Source organism: Sciurus carolinensis, chromosome 6 (assembly GCF_902686445.1).
Source record: "Sciurus carolinensis chromosome 6, mSciCar1.2, whole genome shotgun sequence".
NCBI lineage: Eukaryota > Metazoa > Chordata > Mammalia > Rodentia > Sciuridae > Sciurus > Sciurus carolinensis.
Window position 1 is genome coordinate 79,036,245 of NC_062218.1, and position 27,946 is coordinate 79,064,190.

Below are 27,946 nucleotides of genomic sequence, written 5' to 3' on the forward strand. Positions count from 1 at the left end.
ATACTGAAGTTTAACTCAAGAATTTTACCATGTATATTTTCCAAATAGTGGTACAGATTCAAAGTGGTAGGAAGCAAAAACAGAGAAATCATAGAGTTAAAGATTTAAATAAAAGAGCATATTACCTGAAGCATTCCTGGACATCTTAAACAATAAAAATATTTCTTCGAACAGCTCCTGAACATCATTTTCTAGCTTCAAAAAAGATTTTATGAGGTATGATAAGAATTTGAGTTCATCTAAGGAAAGGGAAAGGTTTCTTCCTGTCCGTGGGCATTCAGGAGTAACTGTGGAAAGAGAAGATCAATACTGTTGAACATTTTGTTTGTTAGCTCAGTAAATATTAGAACAATCTATATGGTTCCATAAACCATCCAAACTAACAAGACACTCCATAATTAAAACAAATTTGTTCATTAAGAAACACATATAAAATCTCCTAGGAAAGTCCTTTCTTCTGGGAAGCTGGAGATATTCTGTTTGATGCAAATATGGCAATTAGTTAATTAGGTTCATTCTTTTTTTTTTTTTTTTTTGCGGTGCTGGGGATCGAACCCAGGGCCTTGTGCTTGCAAGGCAAGTACTCTACCAACTGAGCTATCTCCCCAGCTCATTAGGTTCATTCTTAAGAGTTATAAACAAGGATGTGATTTGTTGTTATGAAATTACATCTTATATAATCTTATGTTTTAAAGTCTAGAATAACTTGAATATAGTCATGAGGAAACATCAGACAAACTCAAATTGAGGGATATTCTACAAGATAGATGATATGTACTCTTTAAGTGTGGGGTCAGGAAACAAAAAATCTATGAAATGTTCTAGTCTAAATAAACCTAAAAAGATCTGACAACGAAAGTCAACACATGATCAACATTTTAGTTTTGTTATAAAGGACATTATTGGGGTTATTTGGTGAAATCTGAGCAAATCTATAATATAATGCTATTATTGCATGACTGTTAATTTTCTGATTGAACCAACTGTATGTACTGTGGTTATGAAAGAGAATACTCTTATTTCTATGGTTGAAGTATATAATAAATGTTTTAACTCCCATTTCAGAAAAAAAGGTTTTGAGAAGAGAGAAAACAAGTGTAGAATTATAATGAATGGCAAAATATTAATATTTGAGAAATATGAATATGAAATAAATTTTGGAATTCTTATTATTCTGGCAGTTTCTTTTGAAAGTCTGAAATTAAAAATGTTTTAAAAGACCAGATAAAGGATGTATAACTGCAAGATTTTATACATTATATCTATATCATTAAAAAGAAGCAAATTAATTCAGCAATAGGATATAGACTACATAGTTCATGAAATCATGTTTAAAAATAACTCCTGTCTAAATAATTGTGATATCTCTTGCTTGCATAAGAACAATATAACTCAAGATAAAAAAAGATTGATTTTTATTCTTATAATTATGTTACTAGTCAAGTCTCACTACCATTTTATTATTATAGAAAACACCTTATACTCTTAGTGTTTGGAAATAGCTCACTTATTACATACCTTTAAGTTTCATTTGTTGTTTTCATTTTAGGTCGACATCACCATGTGACACTTTTGATTATGTTCTCAAGGACTTAAAGAATCCTTTATTAATGCCACTTCTTTTTTAAAGAATATTTTTAGTTGTATGTACTTTATATAAAAGTACCTTTGTATATTTATTTATATGCCGTGCTGAGAATCGAACCCAGTGCCTCACACATGCTAGGCAAGTGCTCTGTCACTGAGCTACAACTCCAGCCCCTTAATGTCACTTCTTAAAACATATATTTAAGGATTATCTTGAGGAGAAATTATAAAACGGAAAATCTGTAAACTCCTATAAAGCAAGCATAAAGTGCTTTTGGAGAGAAAATATTAAAGAATGCTCCTCTGAAATTATGCAGGATTTAGTCTGGTGATTCCAAATCAAAAAAGATTACTTTCCTTACATGGATTTAGAAGGAAGTTTCCAGAAATGTAATTATTTTATATAGATAATTCATTTCATTTCAGTCAATCTTTACAATGTTGACACCAACTCATATCCATATGATGGCCTTTCACTGAGGACAAAAAATATCATGATATCTTTGCCAGTACATGAGAAAGATATCTATCAACTTCGACTGTGGAATTTAGTCCTGTTCGTATAGAAAAAAAAAAAAAAAAAAAAAAAAAAACTTTAAAAAAATCTACAAATACCTACAAAAACTGCATTCATTTCTACATTGACCTCAGTCCCACATACATGACCTCAGTCCCATGTTCACTGATCTCAGTTCCTATATACATTAAAACTAACCTCTAAATAGCCTTACTTACACCTAACATTGTTCTTTAAGAATTCCAGGTTCATAAGATATGTGAGGAGCATACATAACTAAGATTTTGCCAGAAATATCATGCCTCAAAAAAGAAAAAGTAAAAAGAATACATGAATCATGTTCTAGTTAGTCATTGTTTGATTCCCATTTGGCTAATTTGATTTCTTTTTAAATCTTTGCTCATGGAGGTAAGAGGCTAGTTTAACTAGTTTAACTTTTTAAATTTTAAAAAGTTCCTTTTGAATTTAACATATTTTTGAAACAAATTTTCAGAGATGTTAAAAATCTTTCCTAATTTTTTGTTTAATCAGGAAAGTCCATTCAATAGTTTGAATTAAAATGAAACATATTTAGGAAGGTTTTATTTTGCTCTATTCTAAATTGGAAGTAATATAAGTATTTATAAGAATAAGCAAAGAAACATCTCAAGAAAAATCTTTAACAGTCAAAACACCATAACAGTCAAAACACTAAACACTATAACACTATAACACAATAACCTGAGTGGCACTTGTTTAAATTATGTAGGAATTGAGGATTCTACATGAAGAGATGTTATGTTCATGCCCTCAAGTTAGAAGGACCTTATATTTCAGACAAATCACAATATTGAAAGGCAAATCCATTTTAATTCGACAAATCTTTATAACTTAATAATGAAAGAGGACAGAATAACATGTATGACCTAAATCTAATCATTTTTGTCCCAAAGAAACAATGATTATGGTGGAGGCCCATTAATTAGTAGTCCTTATTTCCTATCACTATTAGCTCAGTGTTCTCCTAAGGGGTTTAGTGAGGGTTCTTAATTTATGGGGAAAATACTTCTGTGATAAATTCATTTTGCGAAAGGCCAATTAAAGCAAAATTAAACACAAAGGATGAAATTGCATTTCCCAAACTTATTTGACTTATTTCCCCCACAGTATCTCTTAGGACTAGTGTCCTAGTCATCACACCTTAGTTCATGATTTCTATCTACTGAAGCATATCTATTTTTCTGTCCCTGAGACTCTTCACTGCTAGCCAAATTAGGAAAGGACTTCTCCCAGCAGAAATTTCCTTTATGTAGTTTTCTTTTATTAAAATAATCTCTTTCCCTCTTCTTTGAATATTGTTTGTTCCTCTCCTCCAAATCACCTCCCCAGAAAACTTCATCTAGATACAATCAGTTGATCCAGGGGGCCTCTTTCTTCATCTATGTCAATTGAATCTTTATTTATTCATTCATTAAATTATTTAGTTATTGAATTATTTATTTAAATAACCACAGAACTGCCCTGCTTTGAAGAAGACTTGGACAGGGCTGGAGTTGTGGCTCAGTGGTAGAGTGCTTGCCTTGCATGTGTGAGGTACTGGGTTCAATTCTCAGCACCACATATAAATAAATAAATAAGTCCATCAACAACTAAAAAAAATTTGAAAAAAGAAGACTTGGATACACATGTTTATACACATGCAATCTTTGGTCTGCCACCAATAAGATCTATAAAATATCTGAAATAATGACTGATGACTGTTGATTGTTGTATGATGAGCTCTGATTCTTTTTCTTTTTTTTTTTTTTTTTTGTAAATGGACAAAATGCCTTTATTTTATTTATTTATTTTTATGTGGTGCTGAGCATAGAGCCCAGTGCCTCACATATTCTAGGCAAGCACTCTACCTCTGAGCTACAACCATAGCCCCTGAGCTCTGATGCTTAGGAAATATAAATCTCATCTAAATCTTAATAATATCATAAAGGAAAAAAAAACTCATTTTAGGGCAAGACTTCCTTTAATTTATCATCAACTAGCAATGAGTAAAGTCTATGTAAATAATAACTAGTTTTTTTCTTCTACAATTTTAATTTAAATTTTTCTAAAATACAGTCCAAAAATTCTCTGTTTTCCTATTTTTCAGACGATTTAGAGAACAATTTAAATTTTAATTCACAACAGGGTTATGAAGCAAGTTACTTCTATGTTGCACCCAGGAACTAATGTTTGTCCCTCTATTAAAGGGTGTTTTCAAACTGATAACCATTTGAAAAGGGTTATATGATCAAACAAGTTTGGGAAATCCTACAGACTACATCCTCCTAAGGTGAGTCACAATACAAATTAGCATACTAAAGTTTCTATTTGCTTCTATAGTAAAGTAAAAATAATTTAAAACAATGTTTCAGTTTCCCAACATACCTATTCACTTCTGAGATTTCCTTAAAAACAACTGTTCAGGGGATTACTATGAAACCTGAGTATTTTTATCTGCTTTGCAGTTTTTCTTTTCATGGTTAGACTTTTCCATGTGGGTTCTTGAGGCTGATTGTGTGTCTGACCTTACTAGTACTCCTTTTCACTTGTAAACTGCTGCTCCTAATATCATCATGGCATTTTTTTGTAGACCCTTTAGAAACCAAACCATCTGAAATCCATCAATGGCTCTCAAAGGGCAGTATGGTCTCCTGTATTACTAAAAATACAAACTCCAGGAACACCTCCAAATATCATCAATCAGCATCTGTGCAATCAGTCCCATAAATATTCGTTCCTAAGTGAGTTTTCTGCACACTAAAGTTTGAAACCACTGCCTGAGGGGTCCATGAGCTCTAGTTAAAACTCTTGTGGTTAAAAAATAGCCCTTAAGGCATCAGGAAACCTGGATTTTGATAGTACAAAGTCAACCCAAAAGGTGCTATTGTGTAAAATACTAATGACTTTTTTTTTGTTGTGGGGGGTGATGCTTCCTAGAGGTTGAGCCAAGGGTTTCATATAAGCTACACAAGTGTTTTTGCAATGAACTAGACCCCAAGGCCTATATACACTTTATTTTGAGACAGGGTTTCCCTACATTGCCCAGGCTGGCCTCCACTTTGTGAAAGAAAAATGAATATTCTGTAGGCAATCTTAAAGAGCATATCATACAGATTTGCCCTAGGTAAAAGAAGAACTGCTGTTAGGAAAAAAACTAACGAATAGTTGAAATCCATTCATCACAAGCATAAAATGATTTCTATGATGCTAGAGACTAAGCCAGTTTATTCATTTTCAGTATCTCAGAACCAAGCATAATCTCTTACACAAAGTAGCACTCAAAAACAACTGGTAAAAAAAACAAAACGAAGGAAATTTCATGGGCCTTAGAAACAACTAGGTTTGGCCCAAAACAAATAAAGATTTTATCCCTAATCCTAAAATGTAATCTTCAAAATAATAAATATCTATAGTGTAAGTTTGTTAATAAAGAAAAATTATAATATTCTATAAACAGTCTGTATAGTATTCTGTTTGACAAAATACATTTGACAATTACATCTAAAACAGAAAATGTGTGCAAAAGAATATAAAAACAATAATTGACTAGGAAACAGAGCATAATAAAGCACTTCAATCTAAAATATAATTTTTTGTGTGCTTAAAAAATAAAATTATACCTAAGGGGAAAAAGTTCACCCTAAAAAGAAAGTGAGCGGATATACTCAGAATTCTTCTTTTTAAATATTTGTTCTTTTTAGATATACATGACAGTAGAATATATTTTGACATATTATACATACATGGAATAAATAAAATTTACAAAAATCATTTTTCTTGCTCTCTTTCCACATACAGTTATATAAATATATGTGCATATATTTATAAATATGTATTTACAGAATCTGTATATACATGTGTGTATACATAACTATCTATATATTCATCTTTATCTATTGATGTATCATTCATAAAGAATACAGAACATATATTTAAAAGTGTCCAGGCACAGTGGCAACACCTGTAATTCCAGTGACTCAGGAGGCTGAAACAAGAGAATCCTAATTCCAGGTAAGACTGGGCAACTATTTAAGACCCTGTCCCAAATTAAAAATTATAAAGGGCATGGATATAGCTCAGTGGTAGAGAGTCCCTGGGTTCAATCCCCAGTTCAGGGAGGGGAAAGTATTCTTCACCTCATGACTGATAGATAAAATGATTAGCCCCATTCTCTTCTAGTAAAATTTAGGACACTGAAAATAAATCCAGAGAAATATTAGAGCTTCTCATATTTGATCTGCAACAAAACAGCATTTGGAATGAATTTCAAACTCCAGCTAAATCAGACAAACCATATGAATACAGGTAGTGGTTGAAAGCACACATATTATTTTCAAAAACCATTAGCAACAGAATTCTTGTTAATAACAGCATTAAGATACTGGAGAAAATGAGAAGCTACAAACTCAGATAATCTGAAGCTGGTGGATCAGTATAATAGGATAAAAGGCGCATATTTCAGTTTTCCCAAGAAAAATGAACATTAGTCACCCTGCTATTGACTGCAAATGGATCCATTTTCAGTGGGGAGGTACTCTCAGAGTCACCCGACAAGTGATGTAAAAAAGGTGACACACAAATGCCACGGAAGGCCTTATTAGTACAGATGAAATTCATGACATAATCCAAATGGAATACATTTGTTCCAGTAAAGAAAACTTTTAAACAGTATTATAATATGAAGAAGGCAGCAAGGACTGAATAGGAACAAATAAGGAGTTTTCCTAGCACCCAAGAGAACAGGTGAGCCCACTAAGTATATTCCAGAACCTGAAGAAGCTCAGGCCCCCTGAATGATTGGTTCCCCAGAGCCACAGCAGGGGAGAAGTGGAATGCAAACACCATAACTATGAATTTGTAAAGAAGCTTCTTGGTCATGTAAACCTAATAAGTAGTTGGAAAATCAGGTACTGTGTTTGCCACCTGCACTAAGAAGAAATTGGAACTGTTTTTATCTTTTTTCTCCAGCATTTTTTATCTTTGACTATTTTGCAAACTTATATTGGAAGACAATTGGGGTAAAAGTAAGAAAAGAAATATTTTTACCTTAGTTTTCAGAACTGAATTTATTACTTCTCTTTTCTGAGGAGGTTTCCATATGTACAACCCAAAGTAGGGTAAAACTTTGAGTGAATGAGGGAGTAAATGATTAAAAGGATGAAATGAAAATCTGTGGAGTGGAAATGTAACCTGATCTAAGTTGATTATGTGGAAATTTAGAAATTCCACAGGTAAGTATCAGGACCCCTCTCCTAAATGGTCGGAGAGTAGAGAAAGAATTACAGTGTTGAGGAAGCTTAACCTCATAAAGATAAATGAAGCTGAATTTGAATTCAGGAATCACTTATCCCTTAGAAGCTGGAAGTTAGACTCTTCTGTCTCCCTCTTTCTCTCTTTCCATTTCTGCCCACACCCACCAAGTTTTATCATGTGATGCACTATTTATAGAGTACAAGAGGTGACAGATATATGGAGGGGCTAACACCTGGAATCTATAAGCCAGAGACCTTGGGTTCAAATCTGGGTACTACTCTCCACTACCTGTGTGGAGATAAAAATAACTTAATAAAATTAAGTTAAAAATAACTTAATAATTAGTTAAAAATAACTAAATAACTGTACAAGTTATTTAGTCTCTTTATGCCTCAATAGTGCATGAGGTTTAACTGAGTTAACACATTAGAACAGTATCCCCTGGAGGTAGAAATGTTGTACAAATGTAAGATACTATTGCCATCTCCTCTGAGAAGCCTGCCCTCAGACATCAGGCTGGGTTAGGCTCCTATTCTCGATGCTTCTTCCTGTCTTCCTTGCACATACTTTCATTTTAGCATTTAGTATGTCACATTATAATTGTTAGTTTGGGAGTTATCTACTAAAACTTTAAGCTCCTATAGGCAGAGATCTTTTTTCCCCATTACCCATCAGAGTACCCACATGAATGATTTAAAAATGAAACATGTTGGTGACTGTCAAGGGACAAAACAAAACCAATTGTTCTTAACTCATTTCTCCTGCCCATAAAAATGTTTTAATAAGAATCTAATATTTCATCTAGTATAAATCTAATATTTACATAGTAATAAAATTCTATAAAATATCTTTTCATTCATATCATTACTGTACACCAATATTAATTTCATATTAATACTATATACCAATTTTATGTTAAATACTATTTCATATTATAGTATTGAAGACCATTCAGAAAGGTACATACAACAAATATGACTTTGCTTCACATACCAAGAGAAACTTAAGTAGCTAGAAAGGGTGGAGATAGAGTCAACCTGAGGCTATTCTTCTGTGTCAGTGAGAACACTGAAAAGAAACTGCTTCTATTATTTCCTTTGATGGTTCCCAGACCAACACTGGCTCCACTGGATGTCACCTAAACTTACTGTTAAATGATAAAATTCTCTCACATTCCATTCCATCTCCTCTGGCAAAAGATGTCAGTATTACATTAGCAAGAGATCTGACTTAATGCTCATTTGCCAAGGGTATAATACTCTTGTCCCCCTCCCCCGCCCCTTTCCTTCCCTCCTTCCTCCATGAAAGAACAGGAGAGAGAGAATATCTGATTCCTGACATAGCCACTGTTGGTTGAGGATACTAATCAAAGAACAGAGTACATTCAAATCCAGCCAAAATCCAAAATGGTACCCAGGGTAGACTTCTGAATATTTTCTCAGTTGCCCTTTGTTTTATGGTGGTTTAAATCCCAGTTGCAAACACTTGGATATGCTGCCCTTCTAGGGAACATCTTAATGAAAAGGTGTCTCTTAAGTGCAATGAAATGGGTCCTAAATTTTAAATACATTCTAATGGTACATTATTAATAAAATATCTTCCTAATATTCCTTTCTCAGTCTCAAACTTTGCTAGAGTTTGGTTAATTATATTTCTTATCATATGTGTTACTTTCTCTTATCATGACTGAAGATTAGCCTGTAGAAAAAATTTAAACCAAGTTAACAATTCATTTTTACTATAGCTTCTGGTTGTATGTGAAATTCAATAATTCATTTTTTTAAAAGAATATGCCATGACAGAGAAATTACATTATCAGCTCTTAATATAACATGTTAAAAATTAACTTTAAAAATTTAGCACAGGAATAAAAATAATGCCATCATCAAAAAGACAGATTTAAGTTAAAACACATGCTGAGTGTTCTTCCTAATATATTTTCTAATTGAATCATAACCTTTCAAAAGAGATTGAACATTTTTCTTCTTTTATACTAAAGAGTAAAGTATAAGATTCACTTCACACTTTTTTAAAAATCAGGTAGAAAATTATAATGCCTATGAATGTATGTTAAAATTACACTGAAAAGAGACAGCCATGGTGATAATAGCAATTTTTTGTACCCATGTGGAAAGTTGTCCTTATGGGCTTATTATTCTATCTGAATAGGGCATAGGCCTTAGAGGTAGGGAAGACAGTTCCCAGGTGTTTTGGTCCTTTGTCTAGTAAATTTTATAGTTAATCTTACCTTTTTAGTTGCCCTTCTCATCCAAGAAAAAGTTATGCAGTCATAAAGGTAAAGTCCTATTTCCTTCAAACTTCAAACAAAATTTTGGAGCACCTGGGAGGCAGAAACTATCTTTTATAATGTCTTTCTCAAGAGACATATGGTCTACAAAAAGCACCTTTAAGCCTTTAAATGGGTTTCACTTGCTAATTCAGTAAAAATGTGCAGGCAATGCAAATAAATGACACCATGTAACAAGTGCCTCTTGTGGTGATAAGAGATATAGAGGGCCATCTGAAAGCAGAGTGGGGTGACTCACAGGGCCATGACCCAGAACAGTCACCACAGGCTCTGGTTGCCATGTCTGTCTTGTAAGTTAACCTCTCCAACTATTTTAGTTCAGACAAGAAGAAAGACATTACGTTAAAACATAAGAAAAACTCAATGCCATGTATTCTATGAATAAGAAACTAATTAAAGAAAATACTAGGAGTTGATTGTCATCTTATTTAGATATAAATGATCAATCCTGGGCTCTGTTTTGTTATGGTTTTTTTCCATGGGAAAATTTTTTCATTGAAAAAGAGCAAATCATGAAAAATTAAATAACCTTTTTTTTTTTTACTTTTAGTATATAATCAAATATTAGACTTACTTGATCTCATGTTACAATAGAAGTGTAAAACCTCATTCAATAAACATAAATACTTTAAAAGTAACTCAGTGCCTTTTGGATAGAGTATTTTTGGTGACTGGGTTTTGATGAAGAAGAAAAGAAGAGTAGGTGGAAAGGAGGAAAAGAAAAAGGCAGTGAGAGATGAGGGAAGAATGGGTTCCCTAAAATAGAGGTGAGTGCATTATAGCTCCTGGGACAAACTTGGTCCACTGCTTATTTTGTTAAGGTCTGTGAGCTCCATACAGTTTGAGTATTCCCCAGTACCATCCCCCACAACAAAAAAAGCCAATGTGCACTTCAGTGTACATTATCATTTATATGAATACCTTTCTTTCAAATACCAAGATCTACCAATAAGAGAAAATAATTATGTAATGCTTACTATGTATTCAAATACTGTTATAAGTATTTTCCCACACATTTAGTCTTATTCTCTAAGCTCTGTGAGGCAAGAACTAATATTAGCATTTGCCTCTAAAGTACAAAACATTTAAATAATTTGTACAAAGTCACAAAGTTCATAAGCAATAGCTAGGATTTCAAGGAAGTCTGGCTCCGTACTCCACACTTTCAAAAAACACACTACATTGGTGTCAATCAAACATTTACACACATTAGAATTATCTATACAGCTCTTAACACAGAGACTGACTGGCCCACCTCCAGAGTTTGTGATTCAGTGAGTCTGGGGTGGAGCCTGAGATTTTAGATTTAGAACTTGTTCTGGTTGCTGAGTTGGAAACCACCCTCTGAAAGTCACTTCCATTACCTCCCTATTAGTTCTTGGTATCCCTACCTAGCCATCCTATTCTAAATTTTTATGACTTTGCCTCAGTATAAACTCTGATCAAAATTCACACTTGGATTTATGGGATCTGTGGGGGAATGTTTTTCAAGGTGGCTTCCTCATATCCTTCCCTGTTCAGGAAATCTTATGCATCAATGGATAAATTCTGTTTATTAAACAAGCTACTTTTCTGCCTAAAAACCTTTAATAATAATACCATCTATAATTTAAGCATCAGACTGGCTTTTAAGATTCTTGGTGATCTGTTCCTAAGCTAGATATCACTCATTAAGCTGTCCATTTATTTAACACCTTAGTACTTCTGCCCAGCATTCCCTTTCCTCTTCTAATAACAAGCTTATCCCTGATCAATCAGAACTTTCCCCTGAGACTTTCTGAACTGAGGTTTCAGGAAGCTGTTAGGGTGTGAGCAGGAAGTTGCCAGGAGTCACACACCTCAATGAGTAAAGAAACTGGCCTGAGAACAAAGTCATCACACTGGGAGAAACCAAGGCAAGAGAAGATGAACTACAGCTCGAGAGCTAAGTTCCTGTTGCTAAGGTCTTCAAAGGTTTGTTCAGTTCTTTGTCCAATTGTGTTAACTACTGTAGTCTTCATTTAATAAATGTTCTTTCCTTTTTCTATAAGAATCAGAGATGAGGAAGAACAAAGATGTCACTTGTAAGTTTAGAGTTCTGGCTAATGCTATTATCAGTTATTTATAGACTAGCTCATAGGTGTCAATCATAGTTCTCCTTCTTGTTTTCACCAAGCAACAGTAACCTCTACTGCTGGTACTCTCTGAAGTGAAAGGAAATCTTCTCTTTCCATTAGCCTATGCAAGATATACTCAAGGCCAAACTTAAGTCCAAATATTTAATAAGTTTTTCTAGTTTGCTCTTCTTTACTGTGAAATCTCCCTTCCTTGAATTCCTAATGCATTTGAAATCTAACACGAATCACTTGGTAATTTTTAATAGGATTTTCTATGCTTTTTTTTCTATGTTGTTATTTGGGTTAGTCTTTTTTACCTCCTAGATATGAAGGTACCTAAAGACACCAAACAAAATCAGGTTTTAAATTCATTTCAAACTTCAGAAAAGAAATTGCATTGGGGTAAGTGGTTTTCTCAAATGACAAATTTTTAGGTATTCCAGGGTTAGTGGGGTGAGGGGTAGCAAAGAGTAGAACTGAATTATGGAATAAGGCAACCAGTGGAATGAACACAGGTTTGATCTAGAAGATGAGAGAAAACCTAAGAAACACAGCTCAGGTTTTCTTTCCAAGTAAACCCTTCATTCTGTGTATATCTCTCACTTTGGAATTCATTTCAGAGCTACCACTTTTCCCCTGAGTTGTAGGAAAGCAAATACTGTTGTTCATCTCTTCCTGCTTTTTGCTTCTCCAGATCCTGCCCACACTATAACCCACAAGGCTTCATTTCATCTTAATTGCCCTGGACTGAAGTCAGAGGGACCCCTACCTGATGGAATCCTTTCCCCCCAGAACTCTCCAGCTGCTTGTGTGCATAACTCCTAGTAGCTTCTCATATATTTGTATTTTATTTCTTGATCTAGATGAAAGGCAAGGGTCTTATTTTTTTTAATCCACATTAAACATAGCACACTATATTTTAAATAATATGGGCTCAATAGTTGATTAGTCGGCTGCCAGTATAGACCATTATACCTTCAGATTCTGATTTTAAGAAAATGGGTCAGTTAAAAAAGTATTCATTGAATTCCTGGCATGTGATAGACAGTGGATTGGGTGCTGGAGAAAATAAATAATACTTGCCCTTGAGGTGCTGAGAGTCCATAAGGGGAGACAGACCCATAATTAGATATTTTAATACAATACACAAAGAACCTTAAGATAGGAATATGGAGATGCTGTTGGAGCATGGAATAGGAGCTATGGCTTAAGAAAACTTCCTAGATGTGAAATGTCATAAAGGATCAATGGGAATTAGGCAAAGAAGGGTAGGAAGAGAATGGGAGGTGGTGAACATAGCATTATCAGCAGGGTTTTTTTTTTTTTTTCTTCTCAGTTCAATTTTTTAGTGAGGAGTGAAAAATGTGAGGTAGAAGGAGGCATGAGATGAGGAGAAAGAAAGTGCTAGGTCACAGAGGTCAGCTTTCCAACATTGAGTAGTGAGGCATGATGATGACAGTGATGAGGAGCCACTGGAGAGCTTTAAACAGGGGCAGAAAGTGTGCAGGCAGATGTCTTTGAGAAAAACAAGAGTAAGCATAGGAAATATAATTAAAAACAAAACTATTTTAACAGCCCAAATGAGGGATAATAAGGACCTAAATAAGGCCTTGATGGCATGAATGAAGAGGAGCAGAGAGATTTGAAAATATTTAGGGGGTAAGGTAAAATTAAGAATAGTGGTGATTCTTTCGAAAGTAGGGAGGGTAAGCAGCAGAGAGTAAAAGTTGGTGCCAAAGTTTTGGGAAAAGAAGCAGGGATCAGGGGATAGTGAGAAGTTCCCAGGTATCCCTGTTGTGTTTGGAGGGCCTGTGGAACATTCAAGGGAGCAAATGATCAATTTTAGCTGTAGAACTGTGGAAGTTTGGGGGCAAGAATCAGTTCTGAGCTAGATCTGGCAGTCACAGAGTCACAACAAGCAAAGGAGATTTCTGGATACATTTCTTAGTTTTAATTTAGTCTTATTTCAAAATTAGTGTTTATTTTTATTTTTTGGTACCAGAGATTGAGCCCAGAGGAGTTTAACCACTGAGCCACATACATCTCCAGTCCTTTTTTATATTTTATTTAGAGACAGGATCTTGCTGAGTTGCTTAGGGCCTTGCTAAGTTGCTGGGCTGGCTTTGAACTCAACGGTCCTCCTGTCTCAGCCTCCTAAGCCACTGGGATTACAGGCATGCGCCACCATACCCAGCTAGTGTTTATTTTTAAATTGAAAAAAATTAATATAACACTTCCATAAAACAACATTCAAAGCACTTCAAAGATAAAATGAAGTAGTCATTATATGCAAATGGATTTAAAATGTAAAAAATATTCATTCTCTTATGTATTGCTATATGGTAACACCACATTAGTATATTTCAATGTGTATGTATATATGTATGTTTTAAATAAGGATAATGACACCACTTAGTTTGTGTCAGAACTACAGTTAATATCTATATTAATGCTAAGACACTGTGAAAAAGGTTTTATTATTATTACCTCCATCTTCTAGATTAAAGGAGGGATGCTCATGGAAGAAAGGCAATCTATCCAAGGTCTCATAACTGCTAAGTGGCAAAGCTGGAAAGCAAAGCCAAGAGCTGAAGGACAGTGAGCATTACATTCTCCTGTCACTGCCATCCTTTGCTCAGGCCTATTTTGCAGCATTGAGAGGATAGCTGAAAAGAGAGCAATAACCTTGATGATCCAGAAGGAGGCAGGCGAGCACAGGGATTCAATACTTCTCTTAAAAATCATAATTAATGACGTTGTCTAAATGCATTAATTTGGATATTGGTGCTTCTACATATTTGTAGTTAAGACTTACTAGGTATATTTGTTTTGGAGGACAGTGTGAAAAAATTACACACACACACACACACACACACACTCACACACACACACACAATTTAGTTTACTCTCTGTCCCAGGAATATCACTCATAAGTGCAAAAAGAAACCAGGAAAATTCTAATTTTTATCACGGAGTTAGTTAATTAAGTAATTGGATAATTATATAATCATACAATACATAACTTGCAACCTATAAAGAAAATAATGCAGATTGCTTTGCATGTATTAATGTAAAAAGAGGTCCATGATATAGTAAGTTACAACAAAATTGCTGAGAAATTTGTAGAATGTACGTGCATAAGTGTGGAAGGGCACATACCAAACTGTTAACAGATTGCTTTAAGGTACTAGGATTAAGGGTATGGAAGAGACCTAACACTTTTCATTTTATACATTTTAAATACATACACATACATTTACATAACAGTGGGCAACACTGGGCATATATTGATTTTGAGAAGAAAAAAACATTTTTCTGAGTAAGTTAAAATCTATTTAAATTTAGCCATATGCAAATAAATTGTGCCTACATCTATATTAGGAACAATCATGGTGCTGCTGAAAAGAATATTAGAACTGATTGCAATGACATGGGGGAAGGCCATGAAATATTAAGTGAAAAAACACATTACAGAATAATATGTCTATTTTGATCTCACATTTAAAAATTATAAATGCATACATGAATTCTTAAATGTGCAAAAGAAAATTTCTAGAATATTCAACAAAATGTGAATAAGAGTGCTAACTCTGGGGATTGGGATTAGAGGGAAGAGAACATAAGCACTTTCTATGTATATTTAATATCTTAATTTTTATAACAAATTTATTACCCTAATAATTTCTTTAGAGTAATAAAAACAGCCCTAGAAAAATGCAATTTTAGCAGTGGAATCACTTCATTTGCACTTTATTTCAGATCTTAAATATGTCATCATGAAATCTACAAATGTGCCAGAGTTGAAATTTCAGATTTATGAAGTTTATGAAATTTGTAACAGCATAACTTTACATGTTTAACTATAATGAATGTATAGAAAGTAAGAATATTTTTTATATATTTTTGAAATCTGTTTTATCTTCCCTGCCCCAGTTTTACAATGTAAATCAAGGTTAATGAATGAGCTGCCTGTAACATTTCCTAGAACAAGCTAAACAATCTTGACTTCGTCATTTCTTTTTTTTTTTTTTTATTTTAGTTGTAGATGGACACGATACATTTATTTTATTTATTTATGTGGTGCTGAGGATTGAACCCAGTGCCCCACGCATTCGAGGCAAGCACTGTACCACTGAGTTACTACCCCAACCCTTGACTTGGTCATTTCTAACACTGAAGAAACACACTTTGAGACTTTCATAAAACTTTTGTTTTCACCAATTTTAATATTTCTGAAACAAACAATAACAAAGCCAGGTGTGGTGGCACACACCTGTAATCCCAACAGCCCTGGAGGCTAAGGGAGGAGGATCACAAGTTCAAAGCCAGTCTCAGCAACTTAGTGAGGTCCTAAGCAACTCAATGAAACCCTGTCTCTAAATAAAATATAAAAAAGGGCTCGGGATGTGGCTCAGTGGTTGAGCTCCCCTGGGTTTAATCCCTGATATGAACCCCCACCCCCCAACCCTGCCAAAAAACAAAACAAAGACAACAACAAAACAATAACAAACCAGGATTCCAGAGGTACATTTTGGAAGTGGAACAAAGAAATATGGGGTATCTTCCTAAGAAGGAAGAGCCCACTCTATTTTCTCATCTTTGGAATCTTCTAGGGAGTTGGGCAGGGTACTCACAGCAAGTCTTCTTCACCTTAGTGTGTATGTGTATGTGTGTGTATAGCTAAGGTCCAAACTCAGGGCCTCAGGCATACTAGGTAAGTACTCTGCCACTGAGCTATTCCCCAGCCCTCTCACCTTTAGTTCAAAGTGGCAGGACACTGCAAATGCATGCTGTGGAAGACATCTATGCCAGCCTATCTATCAAGGAAAATAATCATAGGCACACACCTAAATGGAAAGGGAGAAAAGGTTTCATCAGACTGATTTGTAAATTGCTCTACCTGCAACAAAGCATACAGACAGAATATTATTGGAGGCACTAAATATCTTAAGTATGGCTAGGAGTACAGCTCAGTGGTAGAGCCAAGTGCATATGAAAAGGTGATACTAGGAACTGAACCCAGGGGAGCTCAATCACTGGGCCAAGTTCCCATCCCTTTTTTGCATTTTATTTACAGACAGGGTCTCGCTGAGTTTCTAAGGGCCTTGCTAAGTTGCTGAGGCTGGTATTGAACTTGTGATCCTTCTGCCTCAGCCTTCCAAGCAGCTGGGATTACATGTGTGCACCACCACACCCAGTGAGAGGCCCTGTGTTTGATGGCAAGTAACACAAATAAAATGGAACAAAAACTTCACATAAGGCATTATTAGGATCATATTTCTCCAAGGCTTTTAGTCAAAGGTAACAAAAAAGAAGTAAATAATGGAAATAATAAATGGGACTCTCCTATCAGGATACAGATTGTTCTGTGGGCCTTGTCTCAAATGGGAGGAGGGACAATGGACAGCACACTACAGCTTGCCTTGTAAAAGCCCCTCTTTTACATTAGCTGAGTCTTCTCACTCATACCAACTCAGAGGATCAGAAAGGAGACTTTATCTGTTTGGTAAACAAGATTTCCAGTTTTGCAAAAGGGAACTTACATGCTTGGAATTCACATGGAGGCTAGAAGACTCCAAAGGGCTAATGGTAAATTGGGGGAGTAGCATGTGCCCCTTTGTTTTGTCCTGAAGTGGCATCAGTGATCCCAAAGGGATTTTAGATGGACACTTATTTTGGTGAGTGACCCAATATGAAAACTAGATTTTATCCTATTGTGTGTAACTGTGTAAATTCTAACTACTGTTCAAAAAGTACAAATGTTCTTTCCCAGACAAATCACAGAGGGTACCTTATTAGAAATCTCTTATATTTATTACAAAGTTGACATTTAGAATTATGTCCATATGATATTTAAAAAAGTTAACCTCTAAATTTGTCCCTTTATTTTGTGGAGATATCAACTTTAAGACCAGTTTCAAGATTAAATAAAAACTATGTCATGATAACTAAGAGCATAAAATATATCAGCTCCATCACATCACCAATAACCATGAGATGCGTAAAGTTGTGAAACACAAATAACTAAACCACTCTCATTTGATTACTATGAAAGCTAATTACATTCAAATTCTTCTAAAATTAATAAGATGGCCATGTTTGTCTTCAAAGACTCATTTTAAGTAAAAAACAGGAAAATGAGGAAAAACAAGCAAAGACTAGACTGTATAGAGGCAAGTTCTTAAAAAAAAAAAATTGAAAGACAAACACATGCGGCTGGGGTTGTGGCTCAGTGGTAGAGTGCTTGCCTGGCACGTGTGAGGCACTGGGTTCAATCCTCAGCACCACATAAAAAAATATAAATAAAATGAAGGTATTGTGTTCATCTACAACTAAATAAAATTAAAAAGATAAACACGCTACATGTAAATAAGCATGCCTAGAATTATAAATAATAATAATTTATCAAAAAATTAATAAAATGAATTACAAGTTTAAATTTTAATGTGGAAAACTTTGCTATGATGTTGAATAACTCAGCCTTACAATATATTACTTCATGGGGTTTGAAAAGTATAGTTAGCTATCAGCAATCAATTTTTTGACTCTATTTTCCCCAGGTAGTGTTTGCTTACCAGTGGGAAAATATTCCTTATGTTCTAACCACTATTGCACATTTTATAACCTGCTAATTAGCACTTAATTTTCCCTTTGCTTAGGGAATAATGATTATTGCCTTAACCTAATACAACAAAGGGCTACCTTCAACAATCAATTTTTAAAAATTAACTAATGATCCATAGACAATACCTGTCCCCCCATTAGGGCCTTATGGTGTCAATCAGAATATATATGCTCTGGTTAACCACTACAATTTTTCAAGCACAATTAAAGATGTTAACTTTAATGCTAACATATATGTAGGATAGCCACTTTGATTATTTTAAGATGACAAAACTTTGAACATTTTAAGCTGTTTGGGTATGAAAATTTTAATCTTCTTTTAAACTTGCATACAAAATGATTAAGGTTTGATTTAAAATATTTAACACAAGATGACATAAGTGAGATACTAATTCTTATCAAATAGATGTTAAAAAGGCAAAGTACAAACAGAAGCTAAATTATTTTGCTTTTATACTACTTAAATTTGTAGAGAGATATTTGCTAGTAAGTGGCCATTTTTCTCCTGGTAAAAGAAGTAATTATAAGAGGTGAAAGTTGGCTTTTAAGTTTTAAGTTGGCATATTCTAATCTGGAGAAAAAATTCCATTAAAATATACTTTTTTTTTCACCATACATTGTAGAAAAGCATGGAATACCATTAAAGGTTATTTTATTTTTACTGAATCATGCAAATGTCATAATAGAGTGTATTAATAAATTGGTTCTCTAACTTTGGATAAAATGTATCTTAAAAGGGCAGTGCCTGAGTGGTCTCTAAGCTTGAAACTATGCTGCACTTCAAATAAACCAAGAGAAATTAAAATTTGAAGTACAGATTTATATAATATGAAATGTGGTTCTTATGTTGATGAAAAACCCCAAAATCTAGACATTCTAGGTGGTAACAGTGAATTTACAATGTACAAATTTGCTGTTGCATGTATATTATCATATGGTAGTTAATACAATCCACAATGCCAGAAAACCAAACAAATGGATATTATGAATAGTCAAGAAAATGAAACCCAAGTACTTTATTTATACTCTCAACAGGAATAAAAAGAGATTTTAGTATCCAAATCTCAAAGTCTTATTTCTAATTAATATTTCATAAAACAGCAAACTATAAAAAATCTTGACCAGAGTTTTTAAAAATTTTTTTTTAATAATTTAGACAAGTGAAATAGCAAAATAATTGTTGAGTATTGAAAAAGAGCTGGGGTTATAGCTCAGGGTTATAGCACTTTCCTGGCAAGAAAGAAGCCCTGGGCCTGATTCCCAGCATCACGAGTGTGTGTGCACACACACACGCACACACACATACACATTTTAAAAAGAAAATGGAAAAAATTCACACCACTTAGACAAATTAAACAAAAGAGAGAATGCAAATCTTGACTTAGTAACCTGATGAACTAATAAAATATGAGGTAGTTTAACAAAAGTAAAAACTAGGCAACTTAGCAAGTGTGAATGTGGAAATTTTAAGGAGTAAATTTCCAAAGTAGAGCATGGGGAAATGCATGCATAAATCCCATTAGCAATAATGTGTTCCTTTGATCTTGGTGATGTTCACTTTTAAGTGATCCCGTAACTATTTTAACAATCCTGCATTTATGACAGCATTCATCTACTCGATCTCTCCTGAAGACAGTGAACTTAAAAGTAGTGCTAATTCTTTCTCTTGAATTTACTAATGACATACTAAGTTTTACAGGCACTAGTCACAGATCAACCCTTTTTTATGTCTCACTGTGGTGTGCAATTTTTTTTTTTTTTTACTAACTATATGTTTTAAATAATTAGTACTGCTGGATATAATCACTAATTTCCTAAAACTGCAAAAGGCAACTTAATATTTCTGCATAGCAGCTGTAATACACAATATTGCACTGAACTAAATTATTACAAACAGTGCCAGCAGTTTTCTATACACAGTACTTAAGATAATTATAAAAAATCATCTTCATTACTGAGTGCTAGCATTTTTTTAACAGTTTAATTTGGATAGGTTACAAAATACATTCAAATCACACAGATATAATTACTATAGACCCAAGAAGCTATAAAATGTTCCCAACCAAATCCCTTTGACCCTGTTAATGTCTGTTCCTTGTTAATCTAAGCAAACATTGTTTGTAGTTGTGCATTTGTTATAGAATATGAAAAGGGGGGGTAAGGAAATCCCTTAACAGTTGTTATTGATTCCAGCATTTACCGACTGAGAGTTAAGTGCTGTTTACAAAACAGAACAGATGCAGATGCTGACAAAAAGGTAAACAATTGTTGCATGGCTTCCTGCCAGATTCTGAACCAATATATTAAACTCCAAGTGAAGCACATTTCCCCTATGGATTGCACTTATTGCCACTTCATTTCCTATGTGCTCCGTCTCTCTATTGCTGTGCCTGGCACTAAGCTATTTCCAGTTCCTTGCTGACCCCTGAGGACTGGTGCTACCACACACAGCCATTAGAGAAGGGAATTGCATGTGTCTGACACGGCCTGAAACCAATTATTTGATATTTTCTTCAGAATGATGCCCAACTCTGTTGGGAATGAGCAATCATGAAATAATTTACCTCCTGATTTAATTTTTTCCTGCACAAATTAGTTGTAGACTGAGCTGGCTATACACAGCTGCCTGTGACATAGCTCTGTCTTATCAAGATACTTGAAATGAAGCAGGGGGGTCTGAATTGAATAGGTTGGGGAATCCTGTGTTAAAGAGGCATTGACAAGTTTATCAGATATACTGATCACATATACTCTCTGTCGATTGAAAATGACAGAACCTTAAAGAATTCTCAGAGCAGCAGAGAAAACCAAAAGGATACAATTCTTATCAGGGTGTTTAATGTCTTTAAACACCTGTCTGATTTCTAGTATGGTTTTTGTGTCCCAGAAACCTTGGCACATGGTCATAATATTTAACAAAATATTAAAAGCAAACACATTGTGAAGTTCATGGCTGAATGACCTTCACTAAATTTCACATTTAGTATCCCTGTTTTTAGATATAGATATAAATGTCAAAGTACATATTTTTCTGTAACTCAAATCTCTGCAAGTATTGGTCCTAATAATACAAAGGGCTTGTTGCCTCCCAGTAACTGAAAAGGCAAAATCTAAGATTATCACTTATCAACAAATATAAAAAGCTTGTATGAATCTGCGTGTGTACAAAGCATGAGATATTAAGGGCAACTGCTCAAGCTAAATAAAGAGAACACAAGTCTCTTTAGAGACTTGGATATAAAGCTTCAACCAAATGTTGTCCATAAATTCAAGAAAGGGTATTTCTCACTTTTATATACAGATTCCACACTAGATTTTAGCTATTAGATCTTAAAGGGGTTGCCACTGCTGCATCTTCCTATTTCTTTTCAGGGTCCAGGTTCTACTAACTAGCCCCATGTACTATAACTGTGAACTATAAAGTTTTTGTTATCATGATTAAGAAAAATTATAAGAAAAATGCACATTAAAAAGTACATCCTCCTCAAATAGATGAAGGATTACTGTTTTAATGCATTAAAAAAATTAACAAAGATGATTATGATTGATTTCAGTACAGTCTGGAAAAAGGATAAAGGTGACGCTATAAAGGAATTTTACAATATAGCTTTGTCTGACAATGATCATCATAAAATTTGGAGGTAATTTCTCTTCTGTATAGGATTTGGGTATCCACTCTAATAATTACACTACATTGTGCCTTTTGAAGTGCTAACACTGAATTTGAACTTAAAGTTAGTTTTACCTTGGAAGACAAACAATATAATGCCATTTATTCTAAAATTAGCTCAGTGATGACTATGTTATAGAATTTTAAATTACAAAACTTCAAATTATTTAGTTTCTAATATTTTATTGGCAGCAGATCATTCCAAAGCCCTTATTAGATTCTTATCTCTGACTCTGACTTACCTGCTATCTTGGGTACTTCCTATTGTCCTGTTATGAAAGAGATTAAATGAGTAAGAGGGTAAACTACTCCTTTCTAAATAATAGACAAGAGTTTTTTTTATTTTTATTCAACATTAAAAATAAGTTGCAAAAGCAAACACTGATAGGTTTTTCTTTTGATTAAGGCAACACACACTACTTATTTAAAATAATTTTTCATTTCCTTACATGTGCAATTTTAGATCTCAATTTAGATAGGCCATCAATATTCTTATGAGTGTTTTCTAAGAATAGAAGAAAATTAAAAATACATGTATAAGCAGGAACAGAAATTAAATTTTAAGAATGTTAGAAACAAAAGAAATTCTGACTGAAAATCCATAATGACTTTTGAACATTTTGCCTAAAGTTAAAGATAATTTTCTTATTTTCAAGTATGGCAGGAGGAAAATTGATTAGTTTAACTTTCAAAGCTACCAGTAGTTTCTCCTTATAAAATCCTTCATACTCAGTTCATACAGTTCATACTCAGAAAATGCCACTCCAAAGATTTTTTTTTTTGGTACTGGGGATTGAACTGAGCTTGTATGAATGGGATTAGTGTCCTTATAAAAGAGAGCCCTTATCTTTCTGCCATCTAAGGACATAGAAGACTGCTATCCATGAACCAGAAAGTGGGCCCTCACTAGACACCAAATCTGTTGGTGCCTCTAAAACTGTGAGAAATAAATATTTGTTGTTTAAGTCTCTCACGTCTGTGGAATTTTCATTATTGCAGGCTTAATCAACTAAGACATCTCGAGGTAAAATCAAATAGGTGAAGATGTTAAACTGTTAAATGACAACTATCTTGAGGCAGAATTATTTTTTATGCCAAATATTTGACTTGATGGATGTGACACTGATGTTCATGCTTGTACATAAACAACTGCAATGAAAATGTTATATTACAACATTTATATTATATTATATATGTTATATATAATATATTATATTATATTATATTATATATATTACATATATTATATTACAATATATATTATTATAAATAATATATATTATATAATATATAATTATATAATATTATAATATATATTATAATATGTAATATATATTATATATGTTATATATAATATATATAAATAATGTTATATTATTACATTTTTCAAGCTGATTTTCATATGAAGAATATTATAATATTATAATATTATATAATATTATAATATATATTATAATATATAATATATATTATATTATACATGTTATATATATTATATATATAAATAATGTTATATTATTACATTTTTATATATAATTTATAATATATATAATATATAATATATACAATATATACAATATATACAATATATACAATATATATTCTATATTATATAATATATAATATAATATAATATATAATATATATACAATATAATACATATATTCTATATTATATATAATATATAATATAATATATAATATATATTATATATATAATATATATTATATATATAATATATAATGTTATATTACATTTTTCAAGCTGATTTTCATATGAAGAATATTATGGTATAGGAAAAAAATCATTAAAATTCTTAAGTCTCCATTTGAAAAGAATTCACTTTTAAAGGAATCTTATCAATGTTTGCTTGCTAATTAAACTTTTCCTCTTAAACACTTGTAACATATATATCCTGGGTTCTAATAACTGATTAATAGTAAAACAACCAGGGCTGGGGTTGTGGCTCAGTGGAGTGTGCTTGCCTTGCATGCGTGAGATATTGGGTTTAATCCTCAGCACCACATAAATGAAATAAGGTATTGTGTCCATCTACAAAACTAAAAAATATTTTAAAAAATACTACAATAACCATAAGTCACATATCACATTTTCTAGGAACCTGAGAAAAAACATGTTAATTAAACAGTAACACTTATTTACAATAGTTCATTGGAGAAAATGAACATATGTTAAAGATGAATCTAGGGATTCATGACCTGTGAATATTTTGTATAAAACAATAGAGCTAAGAATTTACATTAAGGATTATGTTCATAAATTAGCATGTAGAATAACATAATTTTAATGGGGTAAAGCAGAAGCCAGGAAAGTTTTAGGAAGGTGAATTAGCAACTCACTTACTATAGAAAATGAGTTTTTGGCTTGTAACAATCTCAAGTATGCATACTATGCTCAATCAATATAGAATGGTTGCAAAATAAATTTGTTCACTTTTAAAATTATTTCATTTAAATTTCTTTTTTTGTTTTTTCAATTATGTTAATTCTGTTCTTAAACTGTCATTTATATTTTTAAATAGACATTTATTTTTTCAAGTTAAAAAATGAAGCTTCTATAACCTCAGTATTGGGGGCTGTGGGGGAATGTGGTTCAATGGTGGAGTGCATGCCTAGCACTTGTGAGCACCAAAACCCAGCCCGCAAACCCAAACCCTCTATTTATAAAAAAAGGTAATTGAATGGTTAACAATGTATATAAATTTCAAACTGACCTGTGTCCTTAGAAAAAAACAAAAGAGGGAAGTCATTTTTATCTTCCAACCTTAGGATCTGAATGTTACAATTAGAGGATGTACCAAGTGAAATAGTTTTCTACCCTTAGAACACAGCAGGTAGACAATTGCAGATAGACAATTGAGTGCAATTTAGTGTTAACTGATTGCTACTACATAAAAGCAAAAATATTACTACAATTAATTACATCTACTTCCTTGCTAACTAAATAAAACTTTCCATTTTTGTTGTCCTTCTGTCTGTAGAACAATGACTGACACCTCAGAACACTTAATGAAGAATAGTTAGGTTAGAAAATAAGAGTCCATGTAGTTACAGCAAAATTTTAGGTGAATAAAGATATGGGCACATAAATGTGTTACCACATATCTATCCAAGCACATTTTCCTCATGCCTATACAAATCCAGTCTTTTTTCAAATGTTTATTTATTTATTTTTATTTGGTACTGGGGATTAAAGCCAGGGCACTTTACCACTGAGCTACAACTCCAGTTCTTTTTATTTTATTTTGAGACAGTATCTCACTAAATTGCTAAGGGTCTTGCTGTAGCTGGCCTTGAACTTAAGATCCCCCAGCCTCAGTCTCCTGAGTACCTGGAATTATGGCAAGTGCCACCAAGACTAGCTTTTTCTCATGCTTTTTAATCAAGATTTTCAGAGGTGATACAAATTTAGTAGGGAGAATCTAAGTACAAATACTTTCTTAGGGGAAAAAGTCCACTTGTTTTCTTAGGAGAGATTGAGAGGCAGTAGGAAGTTTTTCTTATGATCTTAATTTTTTTGCAAACTTGATTTGTTAACCAGCCAAAACGCTTGTTTTTTTCACCCATAAAACAAGGTCTGGAGTTGATGCACAGTTTAAATTCTGGATGGTGGTGCAGCAAAGATAAGTCAAACAAAAAATGTGGAAGCTTCTCACAAACATAATTCTAACTAATGGTATTGTTTGTAATTAATTAACTGTTTAAAGGATCTCAAACCTTGGCAACAATTGGCTCAATTATGTCAGTAACTTAGCTACTTTTAGCTTAACTCTGGTTTAACGCTTAAGTGTAACCAGTTTACTCAAATTTCTAGGAATAAAATAAGATTTTCTATCTACATTTAAAATGTCAATAAAAAAGTAACAGTATTATTTTCTTTTTCATGTATTATGCAAAATCTTACATTTTTCTTTCCAAATCTTTTCCAAATAAAAAATGCAGTGATGCAACTTTGTACTCTATTACTATAAAAGTTTAGAAATTCAAGTTTGTTTAATCTTATATGTAGAGAAATAAATGTGTATTATAATTGTAGAAAGTCTAACACACAAAATATCAGGATCTAAAATGTGGCCAAAATGGGATTACACTTCAAGTTACAAAAGGATTTTTTGTCTTATGAATTAATTCTTTGGGCAAGAGATAGCACATCATTGTAGTTAAGAGAACAGGCTTTTCAACACAGGTTTGGATATTGGTCAAGTGAATTTGTAGCAAGAGAACTCTGGGCAAACTACCTAGCTTGTTCAAATTTGGTTTCTCAATCTATAAATGTAACACTCAACTTTCAGAGATGTTCCAAGAACCAAATAATATATGAATGCCTAAAGTGCTTAATGTGGAACATAGCAAATGAAAAGTACCTAAAAAAACAGCATCTACTATACAACTGACCTTACATACTTGTAAATAGATATTAAGGAATAATGGTGATGATCAATGAGAAAACATTAATACAAATTAATGTTGAGTCTATGCTCCGAGTAGCACTCCCTTACAAAATACATTCTTTCTTCAAGTAGTTCTGTGAAATAAATTTTAAGCTATTTGTGCCTTATCAAAACTCAAGGTTTGGAATGACTGGAAATGACTTTAAACAAGGAAAACACTATCCTAAATTTCATAAAGAATTTGTCTTAGTCTATCCCTTTAAGAAGGACAAAATAAAAATAAATGTTCTAATTTTTACTCTTACCCTAGTAGATCACCTTGTGAACTTCTACTATGGAGAGATTAACAGTACAGAAGTAAATCCTACTGAATGGTGAATATCTCCTGGTCCACAAAAGGGAATATGAACCTTTCTCCTGTTGAACATATGTTTGTTGCAGAACATTCTAGAAGGCTCAAGAAGGCACTTAACATACTATGTATAAACAGAATTAGTAGGAGGAAAGGCTTTGTGATCAATTCTGTCAATTCCCCAAACATCACTCTTCACTTTCTTTACGTGCTGAAAAATATACTAAGATTATTTACAAAAGTTTAATATATATAATGTAATGGTTTCATTATAATAGGGCTGAAATTCTTACCTACAGACTTGTAGGTCAAGATTGTTCTTCCATGCTTTAAAAGGCCTAATTCTGAGGCTTTTGATTTATACTTTGTAATATAGGCATTTTATGTCCAGAAATGCTTTTTATGAAAAAGTATTATCCTTGCCTATCATCTAAGGCTTTGCAGAAATGAGCTAGTTCTTTCCTGGGCAAAAACATAGGTCATTACTAAATCTCTACCTTGCCTGATTTAAATATATGCCAGAGAAAAGACATATGGATTTCTTTTCAATCAATAATACAGAATAATAATTGTCTGTGATCTTAATTTTCAATTACCACCTCTTTAAAAATTGCTCCTATAAAAATTAATATTGAAAACTAAAAACAAAGCAAACTTGTTTGTGAGATCAAAGAGAAAGGCAAAAAAGGAGTTATTATTAAGAGTTTCAGATGTAAGCTGCAAGGAGAAACTCCATGTCCTTATTTATATTTAATTTCCCCCACCCCCAAAATGCAAGGATAGAAGATGGGCAGTTTTCATATAGTTATTTTCAAGTTTCACTTGGGGAAAGAAAACTCTCATAGATGGAGATCTAAAAGGAGGCTTTTACATCATACAAAGCCACATGCTGAGCCAGTTAACACATCTGTGTCAGCAAAGAGAGTAAATATGGTGGCAGTTTCTAATGTCAACTTGAAGACCTAAACTCTGGTTGTGGTCAGAAAAAGTTTAGACTTAAAAGAATCCTTAGATATCACCTAATTCAACTCTTTCATTTTATTGAGTAGCAAGATTCAAAAAGGTTAAATGATGTAACTAAGGTCACAAAACAAGGGTTCGGGTGAGTCA

At 33.1% G+C, this 27,946-nt stretch overlaps 1 protein-coding gene across 2 annotated transcripts in view; it reads right to left on the bottom strand.

Annotated features, from left to right (window-relative positions):
- Kiaa0825 (KIAA0825 ortholog) overlaps positions 1–27,946 on the bottom strand; it is a 413,039-nt gene that overhangs the window by 293,557 nt on the left and 91,536 nt on the right. For both annotated transcript variants that reach the window (XM_047556135.1, XM_047556136.1), the window contains one exon: positions 126–287. In XM_047556135.1, coding sequence (XP_047412091.1) covers positions 126–287 — 162 coding nt within the window. The remainder of the gene's footprint in view (positions 1–125; positions 288–27,946) is intronic.